A 21,663-nucleotide genomic window follows, 5' to 3' on the forward strand; every position below is an offset into this window, starting at 1 on the left:
GACTTACATACTTGTTTGTGAACAGACTGAGACGACTAGAGTACATTAAAGAACTACTGTAATTTTTCCAGTTTTTAATTGTCCCCAGCCTGAGCTAACTGCACACGAGCAGTCTGTAGTTGAGAAACTTTTGATGATTTTCAGTTTTGATCTGGCAGTTAACAGATGGGATCCAGTTTAAACACCAGTTTAAGATGCTTTATAATTCTACCATATTTTCTCCCAAAGTTCAGTAAAAGAGAGGATCCTTCAAAACATCCCAGAATACAAGGCAGAGGATGTAATAACACTGGAAATAGAAGTTAAAGGATCAACAGAACCATTTCATCTTCTTCTGGAACCATACGCCATTATCATCCCTGGAGAAAATTTTATTGGTGTAAATGTCAGAAAAACATTTAAGGTTTGTTTGCTTTTGACTTCATTGTTATCATGTGCTTTGAGTCACTAGATGTCGTACGTGTTATTAGAAGATATCAGACAATCCATGTTATTTTAGTTTTTCTTAAATATTTTTAAAGGAGGCCGTGACTCCAGGAGGGTCTGAAAATCCAGGGGTACTGAAATGCCCTAGCAAGCCTCCTTAGCCCTACACTCCAGGCATCAGGCTTTGTTCTTTTTTCATCTCTCAAGTTTGATACCACAGAGTTTTACCCTTCTAAATATTTTTCTGGGTCACTAACCTGTTGCTTATCACTTTGTCACTCCTATAGTGTAAAAGTTTTCCAGTTGGAGGAATAGCCAATGGATGATTAAATTACTTCATAACAGAGGCACTGTTCATGCAAAGTACTACAGCAAGCACAGAAGATCTACAAAAGTCACATATGCTGCATCTTACTAGACCTTATTCTTTCCTGCAGGTTCTGATAATTTCTGTTTGACCACTATGGGACAGACTGCTGCTGTGATTTGTCCACTCACTCAGCGTCCTCTTCAGTATAGATCAGGATCCTTTTGATCTTAGACTCACTTGGGAAAAATAGGTCTGTTAGCAAGAGCCAGGCAGGAAGACATTTCCCAGTTAATGGTCTTCCCATTTTTTTTTAAAGATACTGCTAATCAGTGTTTCGTTTTATGCTTTCTCATCCTAGAAGTTCTTTTTCAACTTAAGACAGCCATTTCATACTTTCCGGTAATCCAGCATAACTACATGTGTGGTATAGGTAATTAAGTCACTTACGGATAATATAATGATATTCCTCACAGTTTCCAATTGGTTTTTTAGTCTTAAAAAGGTAAGAATTTGAACTATGCTTAGAGATAATTGTGCTTCAGAGAGCAAAGTTATTTGCTGTAATTAAGAAATAATGTCTGAATAGATCTGAAGAGCAGGCCAAAGATTTCAAGAGCTTACATCTCCCTCACAAACAGATCCTTTGGCAAAAGAAAAAGCTGCTCTCAAAGATTTGAAGTTTACCTATAGAAGGTCTGTTACATTTTTGAAAAATGGAGAGAAAGTTTTAAAGGCTTCAAATATGATAATGTTCTTCAAAAGAATGGTTAATAGATTTTTCTTCAAGTTTCAGAAAACACCTTCACCTGTGTGAAGATAGCCACTGTGTTAAATATAGTGCTTATATAATCGGATTCAATATAGTGCTTTCAGCGTAGATCTCCACATCTGAGCTACCTGGGCTAAGCTTTCCTTACAGTCCTCGGAGATCTCATGGGCAGCATCCACGGGGTGATTAATCTCATCCTATAGGCTAAAATAGGTCAGAGGAATTGCTCCCAGCGCTCTCTAGTTGGCTTTATTTTCACTAAAGAGAATCCTAGGAGCTGAGGTCAGATGTAGCTCTTGCATCTAATTTGCAGACACCTGAAATCCAGTCAGGTGAATCCCACTTCTTCTTGTCTTTGTTTTACATCACAGAGGAGAAAAGAAAGGGAGGACACAGCATTATCATGAAAATAACAGTAGTTAGTGCATGGCACTGGGTTAGTACTGTTCGAGTCAGAAGTTAGTTGAAGCTCTGTGCCTTTCGCTCTTACCGTGCTCAGTTTATTTCAAGATTCAGGTGAAGATACAGTAGGTTGTAGCTAGATTCAAGGTATATTAGTAGGTCATAATGTTTAGTGGTGACCAGGATATTGTTAGAGTTTGCAAAGTATGTGATGTAAGACTTGCAATACCTAGTCTGCAGTGCATCAGTACTCTCAGCAAATTGGCTTGTTGCTATGAAAGCTTAAAGTGCATTAATTGTCTCATTGATTTTAATTGTTTTAGATGTGGAATAACAGCAAATCATTGATCAAGTACACGTGGGAGAAAATCATTGCCTGTGACATCATGGAAGTTGAACCTCATACTGGCGTCATAGGTAAAGTTTCTGTGACTTGCAAGCATCAGTTAATGGCAGAAATATTTAAATTGGTACGAGCGGAAGAGAAAAGTTACAGAGCACTGTAATGCAAGCTGCAAAGCAAGACCTGATCCCCAGCTCACTGGAGCCAGCAGGAGACTTAGTCTGGTTCCAGGAGTTACAGTAACAGGCTTGCAGTAGGTGGTTTCTTTGCAAAATGGTGAGACAGGACCCTGAATTTTTCTTTTCTAGATATGAATAAATGCTGTGAATTTGAACTGACAATTACTGGAAGCAAACCTGGGTGCATCAGCCGTAACCTCCAGTGTAAAATTGAACACTGTCCAGAGCCAGTTGTACTGCATGTTGAGGCTGCTTTTAAAGTAAGGAACAGTTCAGTGTTGTGGGATGACTAGCTGTGGGGCCTGGCTGTTGTCCATATAAAGCTTTTTGCCTCTTAAAGGCCTGTAAAATCTAAAGCAGTTACAAACAGGAGGTATTTTTGCTGTCTAGTAACTATTGAGTCAATGTTGATACTCCCATGACAGTAAGATTTTTTCTGTATTACACACAATGCATTTTCTTTCTGCTGTTCTCTGTGAAAATGAACATTAATCTTAGCTAATGTATGCTTCTTAATTAGGCAGTTTTGGCAGAAGTGTCCATTCTGACATCTGTTTCCTGGTGTCCTAGGGTCCACTTCTTTGTATTGATGTTCCATCACTCTGGTTAGGTTTGATTAAGCAGGGTGAGAGCGTGTTAAGGACCTTTGAGATTAAAAATCTGTGTCAGCTGCCAGCACAATGGAGAATGCAAGAAAGCCAGGTTTGTCTAGCTGAAAGGAATGAAGAGGTAAGTCACTGCTATAGCTGGCTATGCTCTCTCTTTAGCTATTTCTTCCTTATGCTTAGGAGTTGTAATATTCATTCCAGATATCAAAAGTTCTAATTTTGGTGATTTCTTATTAAACTGGTTGTGCACAAGTTCTTTTGAGATTAAATGCTTCTTTGCAATTTTTCTCTATTTCCATTTATTACAAATCCCCTGCCAGCCTGATCCAAAGAGACATGGAGTGTTTCCTGTATGACAGTGGTTTCATCTGCTGCTGATCTAAATAAGGGGGCAAGACTTTATCAGAACTGAGGCTGCTAAACACTCATCCCACACACCCACATCAGCATCTCAGCCAAGAATCTCAGCACCTACTGAATTGGGCCTTTTGGCTTTAAACCATAGCTTTGAAACACGCAGGTGTCTCCCAAAATGACTTCTTACCACAATGAATACTAAAACTGTTGTTTAGTATTATCTAGGCTGATGATGGGTCAAATGCAGTCCATTCCAGTCTTTGTCTTCAGAGCTCATTCCACCATTTCATGTGAAATAACTAAAGCAACTTGGAGGCAATACTGGTGGCAAAGAATTGAGTGAGAGCTGCTATCTGCAGACCATCACATATTCCTAAAATTAAAAAAAAAAAAAAGGTAAACCACTTATTTTGATTATTTGTGGCACAAAGTGGGCTTTGTAGCTAGATTTCTCCTTGGTGTTATGCATTAAAGTGAGGAAATCCAGAGTCCGGGGTAAGTGTTTTTTGTTGTAAGGAAAGGCCAAATTCTACCTGTAGGGATCTTTACGTAATTACGCATGCAAGGAATTGAGTTCACTTGTTTCATGGCAAAATTAGTCTAAACGCTGTTCAGATGTTCTCTTTTTCTGGACAGACTGTCAGTTTTGCAACGGGGAGAGGAGCTTGTTAAGCAGGAACTTTCCATTGACCATCAGGAGATGGAAGCCTGCGATTGTACTGTATCCCCATGAGTTCTTGAGCTTTGTTTTCTTTTCTACATATCATCTAGATATCTCACCAACTTTGAATGAAAGTTGATGGCAAAAAGAAAAGATTTATGAGTGGTGGTTATGGCAGCCTTGCAGAACAGGGGTGGGTGTGGGGGTTGTGTGTATGTCTATCCCTTTTCCCCCAGAACAATTATAATCAGAAGTGCCTGATTAGGGATAGGGGTGCCCTGGAGGAGACCCTGTCCTCACAGCCCTCAAGCCCTTACTTCTGACTGTTACTCCTTTGTCTCCTGCCATTCCCAACAATTCCGAGAACTCCAGAGAGATTTTAGACTTAATCTCTTGAATTTGTCATCCCAGAGCCCATTCATATCCCAGTGAAGATCATAGATCAAGTGCTCCATTCCTCCTGGATAAGAGCTACCCCTTTCCTTTCCTGAACCTCTCCAGCCCCCACCCCACACTGGTGCTCTTTCTGTTTCCACTCCTTCAGCCCTCCGTTCTCCACCTTCTGCCCAAGAATCTCCCCACCTTGTGGCACCTTGCTCAGCCCCTCCACTTGGGAGGAGACACTGCTACTGCTTCTGACTGCTTCTCCTTCACATTCCCCCTCCCTCCAAGCACAGGCATCCCCGTTATGCCCTTGGCTCTGACTACCTCTCTTAGGTCATTGCGTTTTTATTAGCTGTCCCCATAGAAGCAAAGTCCTGCCTCCTTGTCTAGCCAGGTTTTCACAAAGCTAGCACTGTGCTTACTGAAATCAACCCAGGTGGGACGCCAGGGGCAGAGAGAAAGGACATCTCTGAGGAAAAGCTAGACACATGCAAGTTCCTAATCAGATTGTGTGGCTTCTGCATTTTACCCTTGCTTTGCAGGCATCAAAAAAATTCCTGTTTCCTCTCTCCTCTCCTAGGTGTCTCCCTTTACCATTCAACCATCTGCTGGAGAAATACCTCCTTTGGGTATATGCAGTGTGTCAGTTCAGTTCACGTCATTGCTGTGCCAGCGTCTCCAGACAGTATTAGAATTAGAGGTAGAAAATGGAGAAGGAAGGTAAGGGGGAAAAGTGGCATTCTGCTTTGTTTTTTCCTGAGATTCACATGCGATTTTCACTTTAGGTATTTTTATCTCCTAAAACAAAAATATGTAGCAGGAACTCAGAGTGGGGTTGTGTAACCTATCAATGAACTATCCAATCACTAATATTGCTAAATAAACATAATCATCATTCTTTCCAGCATGCTGTTGTATGTCTAGCACATTTCATTAACGATAACAATAGACCATCTGTGTGTTTATTTCCAGTCATCTTCCTGTTTTTGTTGAAGTTCAGACCCCCCAAGCGTGCCTGATATCTAGTCATCTAGTATTCACTGAAATTTATACTGGAGTTCCTGCCAAAGCAACCGGCAAACTTTTTAACCAGACACTGCTGCCAGCAAAATACTTATGGGGAAAGGTAAATGCGCTTCTAATAGATGAAGAATACAGCAGGGATGGAAATTGTAATTTCTATCAAAATACAAACTACTCTTAAAAGCTTTTCTGATGTATTCTTTGAGTAGTGATTCCTGTTTTTCTGGGTTATGAGCAAGACTTCAACTTGAGACCAGCCTTGAAAAGATTAACTACCATTTGATATTAATATGCTCTTACTGTCTGTGGATCATCCCCGGGAGAATGGGTGGGCAGAGATGTGAGCGGAAATAGGATGTAAGCTACCAGAGTGTTAAACAAAGTACCATGGCAGCTTAGGGTTTGCATTTAATTCAGTAGAGCAAAGAAACAATGTTGCTTTTGAATTGTGTCTAAATTTTGCTTAAATTTTACATTCTGGGTGGGATTCAGCTCACAGATTAGGACCCCTAAATTTAATGTCAGTATGTAAGCTATGGTCTGAACTCTCTTTTCAGTCAATGGAAATCTGAGCAGGAAGTCGGTCACTAGAATATATATGTCTAGTGTCGTTGTGGGTGCTGTAGAGTGTTCTTCCTCACCTCCAGGCATCACTCAAGAAGGTCTCTTGTAAGTCCTGTCACACCAGCCAGCCACGTTTGTATGGCTTGGCTATCCTATGTGCCTGCGTTTAGGCAACTGAATCCTACCCCGTCTATACAGTCAATAGAGTCCAGAGAAGTATTCAGCTCCCCCTAAAATGGACACCTACTTCGGTCTGCAGAATGCTCACTAGCACATACTAACTGGATGTCTGTTGGCTACAATGGTAGTGTTGACACCCACTATGCATACAATTAGGTTAATTAGCCTGTAAGCTGAATCCTACTGTCAGTGTCTTGGTCATTCAGATCTACTCTGACATCCAGGGTTCAGCTCGGTTGCCTACATAAAAGCATTCAGTGCCATCTGAGATGTCCTTAGGTGTCCAAGACATCCTAACTGAGCGTATGGATGATATAGGACCTATGGGAAAACATTTTGGAACAGCTGGAGCCTAGGAGGGATATCCACAGCATTTTGCATGGTATCTGATGTTCATATGTGAGCAACCAAGTTGAACCCTGGATTCATGCCATGTGCATGTAGACAATTAGGGAAGGTGCCAACACCAGGATTGTCTCTGTAGGCCACCTCTGTAGTCAGTGGAGAGAGATATGGCACCTGTAGGATCCTGCTCCAATATCAGATAGGTTGACTTAACCCTGGAAGGGCTTGTGACTGTGAAAAGGACGACAGTGACTCTGCTCCCAGCCCAGATGCCTCAGTGGGGCACCTGAAATCATTTGGAATAAATGTAACATGAGGATCTTATCAGCCATGGGGGAACTGTAAAGCAAGCCTCATCTCAACAAATTGTATGTGTTGCTACCTGAAAGTGTCCTAAACCTTAAAATAACTCTGTTTTTATAGTCCTCTTTGATCCGAAGAGAAAACCTGAAAGAATCGGTGTTAATGAATTGAGAGAGTTAACTGCGTGTCTGTCCTTTCTGTTGGGCAGCTCATTGGAAGTCAGGCAGCTTTCTGCTCTGCCGCTGTCTCCCCAGCCAGTGGCACCTTAGGCCCAAATGAAGAAAAAGAATTCTGCATAGAGCTGTCAGCTAACATCGTGGTAAGTTTAAAAATTGATGCAATTTTATCAAAACAGCAACATTGGCATTCTCATCTTGCCTCCATCTGGCAAAAGGAAGGATTTTTGTATACAAAATGTAATGCTCTTTTTTTCCATACAATATCTCTGAATTTGCTTTGCTTTAGAGGTAACCATGGTTGAAGGCAAGAATTAAAGCAGTCTACATGGTGTGCAATTTTCTACCTTGCCTCTTTGTTTCCCAACTGTTCTTGTTTTCTTTCTTTCCTGAATGCCTATTCAATTACTCTTAATGCTTATCACTTTTCTTAGAGCATTCAGATCCTCACTTCGGATTATCCCAAATGAAATGTAGCAGACTGGCATGTATAGTATACATTTGGTTTTCTGAATATGACTGCACTCATGACATTTTGATATTTGAAAACTTAAAAGGGGCTGATGGGACTGAGTGTCTGCAAAATAGGGTGTAGACTGCGGAGTTTACAAACCTCAGGGATTCAGCCATAGACTTTACAGGGGCATTCAAACAGTTGATTTAATGCAGCTAAATAAAGGAGTTTCCTATAGGTGTGGTGTATTAGTTCCCATTACAGTCACTGGAGACCTAAGTTTCATTTATTTGCTTAAAAGTAGGTGTTCAGTACTATCAGAGATGCCCTAGAAGATCTCAGATGCCAGACATACAGGGGTATGTGGCACAGGATCCCAGTAAACTTGAGCTTTGTTCATGGAAAGCTGGAAGCTCAACAGGACACGTTGGGCATCTGAAAGGGCATTTTTGCATGTGGCTGGGGAACTGAATGCCATCCAAGCCACCCACAAGAAAGGCTGTCTGCATTATAGGTGAGCTAGATGCCCAAGTACCATTAATGAATCAGTGGAGATTGAGAGCTCGTATTTGGAGTTCACCTTTACAGGTGAACTCAAGGGCTCTCTGGTGGGTTGACCCTGGCTGGATGCCAGGTCCCCACCAAAGCCCCTCTGTCACTCCCCTCCTCAGCTGGAGAGAGGGGAGAAAAATATAACGAAAGGCTCGTGGGTCGAGATAAGGACAGGGAGATCACTCACCAATTACTGTCACAGGCAAAACAGACTTGACTTTGGTAAATTAGTTTAATTTATTACCAATCAAAATCAGGGTAGGATAATGAGAAAATAAAAACTAAATCTTGAAACACCTTACCCCCACCACTCCCTCCTTCCTGGGCTTAACTTCACTCCTGAGTTCTCCACCTCCTTCCTGCCAGCGGTGCAGGGGGATGGGGAATGGGGGTTGCAGTGAGCTCATCACACATTGTCTCTGCTGCTCCTTCCTCCTCAGGGGAGGACTCCTCACACTCTTCCCCTGCTCCAGCATGGGGTCTGTCCCATGGGAGGCAGTCCTCCACAAACATCTCCAAAGTGAGTCCTTCCCACAGGCTGCAGTTCTTCACGAACTGCTCCAGCGTGGGTCCCTTCCATGGGGTGCAGTCCTTCAGGATCAGACTGCTCCGGTGTGGGTCCCCCATGGGGTCACAAGTCCTGCCAGCAAACCTGCTCCAGCATGGGCTCCTCTGTCCACGGGGCCACAGGTCCTGCCAGGAGCCTGCTCCAGGGCAGGCTTCCCATAGGGTCACAGCCTCCTTTGGGCATCCACCTGCTCTGGTGTGGGGTCCTCCACGGGCTGCAGGTGGATATCTGCTCCACCGTTAACCTCCACGGGCTGCAGGTGGGTATCTGCTCCACCGTTAACCTCCATGGGCTGCAGGGGTCAGCCTGCCTCACCATGGTCTTCACCATGGGCTGCAGGGGAATCTCTGCTCTGGTGCCTGGTGCCTCCTCCCCCTTCACTGACCTGGGTGTCTGCAGAGCTGTTTCTCTCACATATTCTCACTCCTCTCTTCTGACTGCTGCTGCAGTTGCGCAGTTTTTTTCCCCCTCCTTAAATATGTTATCCCAGAGGTGCTACCACCATCGCTGATGGGCTCAGCCTTAGCCAGCGGCAGGTCCATCTTGGAGCCGGCTGGCATTGGCTCTATCAGACATAGTGGAAGCTTCTAGCAGCTTCTCACAGAAGCCACCCCTGTAGCCCCCCCACTACCAAAACCTTGCCACACAAAGCCAATACAGGCTCACATTTAGACAGTTACATTTAGAAGTCTGAATCTGGAGCTGAATCCCAGTCTATTACTTTATGCAGGATGCAGCGATTCATGTATTGATAAGGCAAAAAAGAATAGTAGTGTTGAATTAGCCAGAGTACTGGTGTAACTACGCCACCTAATTCATCCTACAAGTCCTGCTTTAAACCCAGGTAGAAATAAAATCTTGGTTTTGGAAGATTATTTAAGCATGACTAAAAGTGGTTAATGCTCAGAGCTTCAACACTTGCAGTATAGCAAGTGTGTCAAAAATCACTAATAGAGCAGTTTTAAGCTTATAAACTGATGTGAGTACAAAGCCAAGAAAGAGCCACAAATTTTTACTTTGGTACTGCCTTCTAAGCAAATCTGATGCTGGCAGAGAATGCACTTAAAGCAATTCAGTGAAACTTTTCAAGATTCCATTGTAGTTCTTGTTTTAGTCCAGTGATGTTTATAGGTGTTTGCTAAGTAAATTTCTTAATGAGGCTGCCTTTCCTCTGTGCTGTTTGCTTCATTCACAAGGAAACTTGACTCTTCTTTCAGGGTGAGCTGAAACACCTTGCCCTTTCCTGTAGCATAGAAGACATGATTGAACCCCTCATTCTGAGCGTTTCTGGAGAAGTGAAAGGACTGTATGTCACCTATGCAGTACCTTGTGACAGTGGAGTTGCCAGGTAAATCAAGGATTTACCCCTGAACTGAACACAAATTACTTCTTCCCAAAGCAAAAATACAATAGAGAGGGGAAAAAACCCACTTATCTATGTAAACTTCATTCCTCCTCCTGTTGTAGGCAGCAAGGACAGTAAAATGTGCTGGGACAATTCACTGAAGGTGCTTATGTGAAGAAAAGGTACTGGGTTTACACCCTAGCCAAATTCAGCCAAATAAGCCCAAGAGAAGACTGGAGAAGAGCACTACTCCACTCCCACCATTGTTTAGCTGTAACAAATTAAATTAACAACTGTGAATTCACTAATTCATGAGTAATAAATTGGTGTGAAGTTAACTGCACATTAGTGAAACTCATGTTCATGTGTTGTGTCTGTTCTCCCTTGTTCTCCTGGCACTTGTAACCTGCCAGGTGCCTTGACACTTTTGTGTAAAGAGAGCAGGAAAAATTACCTTTCTCCCTGGAAGCCAAAGTGTGGGACCTCTGCCGTCCCTCACATGTTTGTGAGTAACAACTATTTTCTGGAATGCCCAAAATTTGCAAATTCAACTCTTAGATGTGAATTTAGAATTACAGAATAATATCCAAGATCCTGTATTTTGGACCATTAAGTTTTGTTGTTGCACTGTGAGACATGATATTGAAGAAAGATGAATATACTTCTCTTTGACTTGCTTTATCTGACTGATATTTATTTTTCTGATGCGTAGCATGATTACTCTTTTTTGGAATATGCTTGTCTTTATATATTTTTATATAAGTAAAAATGGCTTTAATTTGGTAGGGTGGCATGTTATACCTGATAAAAATTCTACCCAAAATAAATCCTTATGTGGATAGAAGTGAAAAAATGAAAAGCAGTAGATGCTGATGACAAAAATAATAGGCTGCATGGTCCTTTTATGCTGGTCATCACAACCACATTGCATATTGCACATTTTAAAATCTACTGAAATTATCTGTGGCATAAGAAAATAAGACTGATGTTTTAATACTACTGTAACTTTTTCTGACAGTGATGAAAGACAAATGTTACAAAGCCCGTGTGATCTTCTTTTGGACTTTGGATCTGAAGTTGCGTTTAACGACATAGTAAAGCGTCAGCTAATTCTTACCAATCACACTGGAATCAGTGCTCCATTCAAACTAGAAGCTGAGTATTTCACTGGCTATTCACTTACTCCAGAACAAGGACTCTGCCCGTAAGTCTCGCTTTTCTGCATAATGACTCAAATACTAATTTAGGTCTGGATTAAATCTGAAATCAGGACAGAGTGCTATTGCCTCTATCACAAGATGGACTTTCTGCAGTGTTCTGGTGGGTTTTTTAAAGCTCTTACTCTGACTGTGGTAATTAAACCTGCTGGTGAGGTTTTCTGCAGAACCAGATAGCATGCAATGCAAGGACAGAAGATTTAGCTGGTGTAAATGGCAAAACACTATTGTTGCCAGTGGGCATAAGCTGGTTTACACTGGCCAAGGCTCTGTGGTGTTAGATTGTACACAGATCTTACAACTCTGAAGCTGATTCACTCTTAAGGGTGTTACTTTCCAAAAATGCTTTGTAGGCAGTCCTTCTTTAAGGTATAATGGCTACTAATTTAGGAGTCAGGTAGAGCTGCTACTTTAGTAGAGTCCTGCTCATTTCACGGAAATGTCGTTGTGATTTTCTTTAGTTTTTCAAACTCCTCAAGCTACCTGGTGAAAAGACGAGGGCCCGTCACAAAACATGCAGCCAGAAGAGCGCAGTCAGGTATGAGCATAGCTGTTAATCCTCTCAGCGGAGAGAAGGCAAAAGACGACTGACTACCATATTCAGCATTAAATGTGCTAGTCGGGCACATCATTTCATTCTTGGAGTATCTGGCTACGTCTACACTGTTAAATGACTTAGTTCCTCAATTCATTCTTGAGTTTGAAAGCCCACATTGCATAAGCATTAGGTCAATCTCTCTCTTCCCTCCCTGCTTCTTTTTTCTCTCCCCCTCCCTTTCTTTCTCTCTCTCTTTCCTCTTCTTTTTCTCGAAACCAACAGTCTGAAACAAAGATGGGTGGTTCTGGTGATGGTTCACTCCCAGGATCACTCCCAGCACACAGTATGGATGACACGCATAACGTTTGGCTATTTCCCTCCTACACAGTCTTCCAATACCATTGCAGCAGGCTTTTCTCCCTCAAACCCTTTTATATACCCTCCCCACTGTGGAAAGCTATAGCACAGCCCATCCATCATTTCTGATGCATTGTACTGAAAAATAATAATATTTGGAGCCACAGGAGGCCCAGGGAGGGAGGAAATGGGAGCGAAATGCTATAAAGTGTGGATGTGTCTTCTGTATCCAAAATAAAACTTGGACATATTGGTACCTTGCCATAGTGTTTGGTATCTGTTACAAAGAGAGAGCTTTTCAGCTGTTGAATTAGTACTTAAGATTGGAAAAATGCTGTTCTGACAGATTCCATGCAAGCTTATTGATTTAGAAGGCTAGGTGACTCAGAATGTGGAAAGGCTTTGCTCTTTGTAATTCATTCTTTGTGTTGAAGAGCACACAGAGGTAAACAGGCAGCTGCTAATAGAAAGATAACCAGTTAGCACAAATTCCAGCTTATTTTTCTCAAATTGAGGGTGTGTTTTCACATAGCCAATTAGTGCCTTGCATATCCCAAAGAGTTCTGGATCAGGTTGTTGGAAGGGAGTCCCTCTATGAAATAATCTCTGCAAGAACTAACTCTCAGAAAACCAGATTAAGACCCACTGCAGAAGGGAACTTGGGTAAAGTGGTATAAATGTAGGTTGTGTAAATGATCCCAGGATTTTTTTAAGCCATTGAGGTTAGGCTGATTAACACCAGCTAAAAATACGGTTCTATATATTCTTTGAAAGACTAACTTGTTCCATTTCCTCAAAATTCATCAAATGCTTCTTTGCTGTGCTCCTTTAGAGTTTGCAGCGGCAGTGCTGTCTCATGGGAAGGGAGTAGCTTTCCATATACAACCTTCCACAGGAACTCTGAGAGCCTTCCAGCAGCTAATCATAGAAATAACAGCTTACAACAACATGTGGGGAGAGTACCGGGATGATCTTGTCTGTAAGGTAGGTGGGGCTTCGGTTTTAAGTGAAGTATTGCTATGGCAGATCTTACACCAATTATATTTCCCATATTCCTTTCTGTTAAAAATACGTTTTCAGTTTGTTAGGACTTCTGTAAAAACTCAGGGTAGATATTGCTATGCTGCTACCTCCAACGACATGTAAGGAACAATTGTTTGCTCTTACAGTGCCTGGTTTAGTTTTGGGGTAATCTGTTTATCCCCTGGGAGGTTTTCATTTGCCTTTAAAATGACTGGAGCAGTTTTGATTTATAAAATCTGTTTGGTAGCTGGCCAGTGCACTACTCTGCTCTACCAATACAATATATTGTGTTGTATGGAAAAGCTGCAGGAAAGCTGATGAATGTATGAGGTATTGCATTCTCCTGCTGAGAAGAGCTTTCGTTAGCATATAAATTAGTCACTGTCAAAAGAAACCAGTCAAAAATATTTGAAAATCCAATCAGTTTTCAAAACATAATTTTGTAACCCAGAGAACTAAAGTTTTATCTTGATCATAATAGCAAAAATTGATTTTTAATAGGTGGGAGACTTACAACCGAAATTAATTCCTATGCAAATGACTGTGAAAGGCTGTCCAATCTTCCTACAGATGACAGGACCACAAACAGAGCAACCCATAATCAGGTATAGCGCAAAATACTGTCAGAGAAGTCAGAGAATTAAATACCATTGGACTATAGCCAACATACACACCTGTTCCCATCGTGTTGTGATATAATGAGAAGGTCAGCAAAGTGACTGTCAAGTACAGTATCTGCTTCTACAACAGCACTACATTTGTCTCTGCCAGCATAATTAGAAAAGAATCTGCATACAAGCCTTCTCAGGTCTACCAGCAATCACTGTTCCGGGCTTACAGTCATAGAAGTTCACCCAGTTGAGCCTTATCCGATTCTGTGGAGATGGAAACCGGTACACGGTGGCAGTTCTCATCATCATCCACAGTCCATTTCTCCCTGTCCTGTTACCTGGACCGGGAGAAATGCAGCCCCAAGGTAAATAGGGACAGGGGAAGGTTTAAGCCCTCTCATACAGCAAGTTGCATCTGCACGTCTGGGTGAGGGGTAAGGGTTGGTTTATGGGGGCCGCGGCACTACACGCTCGGCCAGCTGCCATACAGCATGACTGCTTCTTTCTGACTTCAAAGGAATTAGCATCGTGTGTCATACTGCAGCCAAGAGCATTTGCAATGTCAGCTCTGTAATGGGGCATAGAAAATGGATTTAGCTATCCACCATAAAAAAACCCTTATGCACCTGGAAATCTGTGTCTGACACAGGTCACTCCACTGCTGTGTAGCCATTTGCTGCTGCTGCCAGAGTGTTTCACAAAAGCTGACTTCACATGTTTACCCTGAAACATCTGAGACAACTAAGAAAACTGGAAAAAAAGAGACTAATTAAATAAAGCAATATTGTACTTCACAGTATAGGCCATGCTTTACCTGATAGCCACTCTTAACAGGCTGCCAGTGCAGCCAGATATGTTTCCGCTTTTAAACGAATCTTTAATCATTTCAGACATTCACTTTTATTTTCTGCATGTACTGACAGCAAGGTTCCCGCCCCCAGGTTTGGCACTCATGTCTCTGGAGGGTCTCCTGTCTTTCGGAGGGTCCAGCTCAACAATCCCACTCCCTTTGGTAAGAATGACTTTTGTGCAGCAAACATCAACACTTGCATTGTGCTCCTTACGATAATAAAAATAGAAGAACCCATTAACATGTTAATTAACAGACCTACTTGTTTCCTAATCAAGATGGTTTTTACAAAAATAATAATAGTATATAAGAGAGTGTCTAAGCTGTTTTCTAACTTAGCTTGTACAGAATGATAATACATGTTGTCAGGTCTTTATATGCATAGTAGTATTTATCATGATGGCATTATTGCCGTGAATATTAGTTTGCTTTCTGTAACAGTAAAGCAGGTAAGCTCCAGCCAGAGTGTAGTAGTATATATGTAATTGACTCAATGTGTTGTTACTGTGAAACTGCAAATCCTATCCTGATGTGTTTGGGTTTTCACTCATTGAAATGATGGGAATTCAGGATTTTCCATCCTGTTTTTGTAAATCTCTCACAGCACTAACCCTGGTCAATCAGATACACTACCTGCTTCTTAGTGGCATCATCTGGCTCTTCTGTGTTTAGTCTTTTTATCTCTTGAGTGAGATTTTAAGCTCTTAGAGCAAAGGTCAATCACCTGTTTTCTTTTTTTCTGAATGCCGCCAAACACATTTGCTTAACAAACAAAATACTCATAATTTATTTTAATGTTAATAAAAATACAGTTTAGGACCTAGAGAGCAGACAAGCTAGAATAAGGACATAGCACACATGTTCTTAAATCATTTTAGTTTACAGCAAACATGGAAAGCTTAAGATGTGCTTTAATACAAATCCAGTTGCTAGACACAAATTCGTTACTTGGTCGTCTTCTTCTCTGGTACCAACCAAGCTATGCGTCTTCTCAATGACCAGAAGTAATTGTCTTTTCTCCTTTTCAATTCAGACATCCGCCTGGACTGGGAAATTTACAATCAAGAGGAAGATGATAAAAACCTGGTTGACCTGTTGATGTTCTTTGGAGACCCTTTTCCTCCTAAGGACATGGATGAAAATGAGACTGCATCAATTGGTAGCAACTCAGAGTCAGAGATCGTGTTAAAGCTGGATCAAACTGCCATTCCCTGCGGAAGCATTTATTCAGCTTCGCAAACCACAGATGAGGTCAGCTGTTAGTCTGTTTTTTGTACTGCTGCTGAGATACATGATGGGTTTCTTGGCGTGAAAGGTTGAAAACAATAACATGCGATATAACTTGTAACTAAGAGCTGGATTGTTAAAAGAAATGTCAGCTCCTCTCACAGTCCAAAAAGCAATACATGGGTAGATGGCTATTGGTATCAGCAGTCAGTTTCCAGAATGAGCTATAAGCAAATCGCTCTTCAGCTTCTTGTTTTCTTAAAGTTGTTAAAGAAGCTGATCAGATGATACTTTTTAAAATACTGTCATTGACAAACTAATGCCATTTTTACATGAAAGTGTTAAGATAGCTAAAACTCCTCAATTTGGATCTACTTTTCTCATGGGTGCTTTATGGTGTCAACGTGTGCTGTAGTCAGGGAGCAGAATCTAACCTGCGAAGTTCAAATTGCAGCTAATGTTTTGGAGGTATTTATCCCAGTGCCAAACTTAGATTGGTTACTCTGTTAGAATATGGTAACACCTATTATACATGAATGAAGTTTGATTATAATATGGCCATTTACTGTCTTGAAGGGCTGGGAGTGACAGGGAGAAGGTATCATACAGGTTATATGTATTTCTCCAGCAAAAGCTTTACAGAAAAGATATTAAAATCACCTTTTCTCCATTTCAGCTTGGAAGGCATAGTTGTTTTGAATATACCTCTAAACTTTCTTGTGCCACAAGGGAAAGTTATTGCCCTAGAGCGCTGGTTTGTATAATGGGCCAAGAGATGTTCCAGTTGAGTGCTTCTCTGGGCAGAACAGGACCCAAGCATGCACATTTTCCAAGGGGTTCAGGAGCAGTTTCGGGAGAGCAAACCTATGCATGAAAAAATTCATGTACAGGACGCATCCACGTGTCCAGCTTTTGTGCCAGAAGGAAAGAAGCTGGAGCTGGCCATACTTCCTGACTAGCGCAGCAGTTCCCTGTACACTTCACTTGCATTCCTCCTTTGCAGCATAACAGTTTTAACCATTCCCCGCCCTTGTGTCCCTGCAGGCTTCAGACACCAACAGCAAAGAGAAGGAAATCGTCACTCAAGAACCTACAATACAGAAAATTGTCTCTGTACTTATACGACCTCATGAAGGGGTTCCTGCAGACAACCCATACTCCATTACTCCAAGACAGATAGTAAGCTTTTACATTTTCTTTGTGCTTAGATTTAGCATATTTTCTGCAGGACAGAGGAGACTGAGAAGGAGGAGGACATAGCTTTGGTTTGGGGTAGAGACTACTAAACAGTGAAACAGTAGGCTGGGAGGCTCTGGGATCTTGAAGATGACCATGAGAAGAGTTTGCAAAGTCAACAGAAAAAAGAAAGTGTCCCACCTACATTTGAGCAGTTAACTGATGACTGGAATTAGGTGTTCAGTTGTACTAGGCTCTCTAGAGTGGCACCTCTGGTCTTCTCACTTGGGTTGCCTCGGTGAAATGCGTGGCATTAGGTGGGAGGCATCCAGCCTGAAGCTTTGGAAGCATGTTACTTAACCAGGGCAGATTTGCTAAGTAGACGTGGCAGAGCTGGAAAGCAGGCTGCTGGGAAAGGGTGCTCTGTAGACAACTCTTTTGGATAAACTGTTGTAACCCACAGTACTTCAAAAGTAACAGCTGGTGCAAATAGGGGCCACAGTGTCACAATTCCTTAGGAATAAGATAAAGCAAAGACAGCCCTGGAAAGATCTAACTATGAGTGACAGGGTTGCCCAAAACATCACTGTGTCAGTTTTGATTCTTAAATACTAGCAAGTTTTTTGCCAAAGGGTTTCAGTTACAAGTTAGAATGAGCTAAAGATTACATAAAAGAAGTAATTACAGAAATGGCATCTCAAAGCAATGAAGCCTACAGTCAGCTCTGGGATAATTGAGGCTGAGATAGCTCAGATAAACAAGTGCCTCATTGTGGAGACAGCCTGTATCGGGTGTAGCCAGCAGTGAGCTTGGCCCATGTGGAATGGAGTTGCTGCCTATGGAGCCGTTCAGGTATTCCTCTGCAGAAATGTCCTCTGTGTTTCTACTATTGCCGCAGGAAGGTCTGTTAGCTCAGGTGCTGTGCAGCACAGCTGGCCAGACCTGGCGTAAGTCCATGTCTGAACAACTAAGCTCTCTATGACCACAATGCACAGACCCTGCAGTGTTGTAGGACGTGACAGAGCTTACTAGCTCTGCTCTGGCCCTGCTAGACCTCAGGCAGAGCTTTCTTATGCTCCTCACCACTCTGAGGAGGGGAACGCGGTGCAAGGAGAGCTGAGCTAGTTTTGCTTCTACTGAACGTAGGTCCCAGCAGGACCACACATCTCACCCTGTGATCACATGAAATGGGGGAGTTTGTGTCTGCACAGCACGAGCCTGAAAGCAGCACGTGCCACATGGCCCCTGAGCTCACAAACTCGGCTAGACATGAATTGGCTCTGTAGGGAGATGGAAAAGGCTTTTCTGCAGCAATAGCAGGATTTAATCACAACCTGCATATGTTTCTGCAGCAATAGCAGGATTTAACCATGACCTGCATAATGCACCTAAAGAAAGCAGAATCTGGTCAACCTGTAAATCCCAGAAAACCCACTGTAGCTGGCTAGTGCATTTGATTACATTCCCTGCTGTCATGCAAAATGGAAAAATAGCCAAGAGTAAACTGAACTGTAAAATACTCTTAATTCACACTTGTAACTCTTAAAAAAAATGTTTCTTGTATCTGTGAGTGCTGTCAGTTGTGGCAGAATCATCTGAGTTAGCCATGGAGTAAGAGTAGGCAGAACTGTGTATTTTTAAAAACAAACTAACAGGTATGTACATATGTTTGTGTACTTAGGGAGCTGGTCTGTGACTGTGCTTGAAATCTGTTGATGCTAAAGAGTAGCTACACCAATATTTGCAGCTGAAATAATTAAGTCAGTTTTGTTGTCACATGTTGTGATTTTAGTGCAAGCCCGAGCGTAGCCCATCCCCAGGACGTTTCATGCTGCTTGTGCAACTCAGTTTTAGCAGCTGAGAGCTGAGGCTGCTTGTGCAATCCCCAGCAGCTGCCTGCACTGCTGAACGCTTGGCTCTCGGCTGCAGGTGGTTCCAGGAGGTGGCAGCAGCTCCGTTTGCATCTCCTTCACCCCACGCGTCCTACCAGAGGCTGTGCCTGAAGTGCAATGTGAAGGGGTGGTGCTGGGTTTCATGAGCCTAGACGACAAGGTAAGCTGACTATCACAGCAAGGCTAAAGATGACTAGAAAATAATCGTTTCCCTTCCTGTAATTTCATGTACGGGCAGGTACACAGCAGGCCGGTCTGTATAAACAGTCCTGTTCCTGCTACCCTGTTACATCCTTCCTTAACTACGGCTCTTCATTTGCTGCATTTGCCTTTTAGCTTGGAAGCGTTCTGGGGTGGGAATGTCACCGTCTTCTTACGTTGTTCAGTGCAGTAGACCCCAGACAAAAGCCCAGGATTTGAAACGCTATCACAACATCAGGTTTTATTGATAACAACAGTTAACAATGGGACTGAGACTCAGGACTGCTGAGTTCTGTTCCTGGCTCTGCATCTACCTTCCTGTGTGAATTTGAACAGCATATCTCTCCTCCGGGAAACTTCCTCTTCAAAACCTGCAACTGCAGCTCACAGGCTGATGTGAGGCTTGAATAGTGTTTTATGAATTGCTCTGCGACTCTCTGATATGAATCATTGCAAAGATGCAAGTTATAATGAATGAATGATGATAGAATATTTAATAAAAACATCCCTAATGTTCCTGACTCCTGGAGGAAGAAATATCTGCATCTGTATTAACCACAGTCATTCAGTGTTCAACTACTGCTTAGCTTTTGCTGTTCCTTGCATGTTGCCATCATGTCTTACAAACAGGCAATACATTGCCAAGCAGAATCCCTTTTTGGCTAACGGCCTCTTGGGCTAAAAGTAGCATTTCAGGTCTTAGTGCTATCATTTTATACATAATTTCTGTTTTCATTTTGTTGTCAGCTTGCAAAGACAGTGCCTAACAAAGTGCATCGCAGGCACGGCTACGAAGCTCCGCCGTTACGAATAGACTTGCAAGCTTTCATAAGGCATGCTCTGTAAGTACCATCACACTGACGGCTGGTACGCTCGCAGAAGAAATCAGCCTGGGGCAGGGCTCTGACCAGCTCTGATTCTTTACACTCAGGTTAAAAGTAGACATGGATCATGACAGAGGAATGGTGTTTTATTCAATGGCAAGTGATCTCGTACCAGATCAGCCTCTGTTAGGAGTAAGTATTTCAACGCACTAATGTATTCAGCTGGTTTGTACTGCCGTGCTACTGTAAGAATTCAGAGCTGTATGCACATGGTTTTTAAAATGCATCTTTATCCCCAGTAGCCTCACGTTGCAATTTTCTATATTGCAGATAACAAGATAGGTAAAACAAAAGGACTACAAGTACTTATTAGGCAGGAATAAGCAAAGCTGAGCTCAGACAATGCCTATTTTGTACGTCTTTCTTTGTAGAGGAGTTTGTAAGTAGAAAAATAAGTACTTCTTTTCAGGACATAAAGGTCTGATAGCAGAATGAGTCACTTAGAGCAGCGTGGTCAGTTTCTGTGGCCCTTGACATTCTAAGACTTTTATTACATTATTTGTATTTTGGTTTTTTACTCAAGAAATGTTGAAAAACACAAGTAGAAAATACTGGGTTGCTTTGGGGTAAAGTCCTTCAGATCCCCAGTGGTGCTGAATGACCAGACAGACTAGCACAAACCTCTCAAGGGAGTTAAAACTAACCAGTTTGCAATCATTTCTCCACCAGGTTTTGACAGATTCGGTAATGACTCAGAGTTTGAAACTCATTAATTGCACTAAGGTTCCTCTGTACTTCAGGCTCCTTCTGTCTACGCCCTTCAGCCTGTCCAGCACAGATCCCAAAAAGAGCACCAAAACATCCCGCAGCAAGAAGGAGGAAAAAGAACAGCAACCACAACTTGTACTTTATCCACAGCAAAACATGCTGGTAGGCTCAAAAATAATAATCCTGTGCCAGAATAGATAGTTTAGTAATTGGTGTGTTAGCATGGTCCAGATGAACCGCAAGAAAAACACAACCAGTAGAGAAATCTCCCAATTTCAGGGGAAACAGTGGTAAAATAGTGGCAAATGCTAATTACTGCAGTTTTGCCTGCTATATTGGGGTACAAAATATTTTTCTACAGTGGCCCTGATGTGCTTTTCTCATCAACTCTGACCTGTTGCAAACTCCTGCAGAAAACCCTGTGGTTTTTGGAGCTCACCTAAATCAATAGCTGTATGTATGCTGGACAAATTAAAAGATTTCTAAAGACTGCAGTCCCCTCTTTTCCTTAAATTAGATGCAGGCAGTGCAAACACAGAAAAATTTGTTTTGGGTGTACACAATGACATTAAAGGAAACAAAGTCCTGGAGTCAAGAATTAGCCAGGGTGCAAAGAATGAGTAACAGTTGTATTTTTGAAGTGTGCTTCTCATTTTTTCAGTGTTCATTTTGCCATAGACCCACACGTGTCTTAATTCTGCATGTGCAGGAAGAAAGAAGACTTGTATGTTTAAGACAGTTTGGGGAATATGGTATTTGTAACCTCAGGAATTTAGAACCTTTGTCTTGCTAGAGACTGTTTCTCCCCTGTGGTTCAGAGATTAGCTGTTCACCTTTACACTCCATCTCCGTGTACTGGATTCATAGGAAATAGCTGTGTTTTTTCTTCAATGCTTTGTTCCAGTGGGAATTTGGTTGCTGGCATGACACCTTTGGGTTCCAGTGGGAAAATGTGTGCCTGGGCCTTTGAGCAGTGTTTACTTTGGATTTCCTGCACACAGTGTCTTCTTACGTGATGGTCATCTGAATT

At 42.1% G+C, this 21,663-nt stretch overlaps 1 protein-coding gene across 1 annotated transcript in view; it reads left to right on the forward strand.

Moving 5' to 3' along the window:
• DLEC1 (DLEC1 cilia and flagella associated protein) overlaps positions 1 to 21,663 on the forward strand; it is a 42,043-nt gene that overhangs the window by 15,244 nt on the left and 5,136 nt on the right. Inside the window, exons 16-34 of the mRNA XM_075492298.1 lie at positions 229 to 403; positions 2,231 to 2,324; positions 2,559 to 2,689; positions 3,000 to 3,158; positions 5,020 to 5,159; positions 5,412 to 5,565; positions 7,063 to 7,173; positions 9,822 to 9,952; positions 10,968 to 11,153; positions 11,628 to 11,704; positions 12,894 to 13,045; positions 13,586 to 13,689; positions 14,637 to 14,707; positions 15,579 to 15,796; positions 16,817 to 16,951; positions 18,878 to 19,000; positions 19,789 to 19,883; positions 19,973 to 20,057; positions 20,595 to 20,795. Of these exons, the coding sequence (XP_075348413.1) occupies positions 229 to 403; positions 2,231 to 2,324; positions 2,559 to 2,689; positions 3,000 to 3,158; positions 5,020 to 5,159; positions 5,412 to 5,565; positions 7,063 to 7,173; positions 9,822 to 9,952; positions 10,968 to 11,153; positions 11,628 to 11,704; positions 12,894 to 13,045; positions 13,586 to 13,689; positions 14,637 to 14,707; positions 15,579 to 15,796; positions 16,817 to 16,951; positions 18,878 to 19,000; positions 19,789 to 19,883; positions 19,973 to 20,057; positions 20,595 to 20,795 (2,542 nt within the window). The remainder of the gene's footprint in view (positions 1 to 228; positions 404 to 2,230; positions 2,325 to 2,558; positions 2,690 to 2,999; positions 3,159 to 5,019; positions 5,160 to 5,411; positions 5,566 to 7,062; positions 7,174 to 9,821; positions 9,953 to 10,967; positions 11,154 to 11,627; positions 11,705 to 12,893; positions 13,046 to 13,585; positions 13,690 to 14,636; positions 14,708 to 15,578; positions 15,797 to 16,816; positions 16,952 to 18,877; positions 19,001 to 19,788; positions 19,884 to 19,972; positions 20,058 to 20,594; positions 20,796 to 21,663) is intronic.

This window comes from Mycteria americana, chromosome 2 (assembly GCF_035582795.1).
Source record: "Mycteria americana isolate JAX WOST 10 ecotype Jacksonville Zoo and Gardens chromosome 2, USCA_MyAme_1.0, whole genome shotgun sequence".
NCBI lineage: Eukaryota > Metazoa > Chordata > Aves > Ciconiiformes > Ciconiidae > Mycteria > Mycteria americana.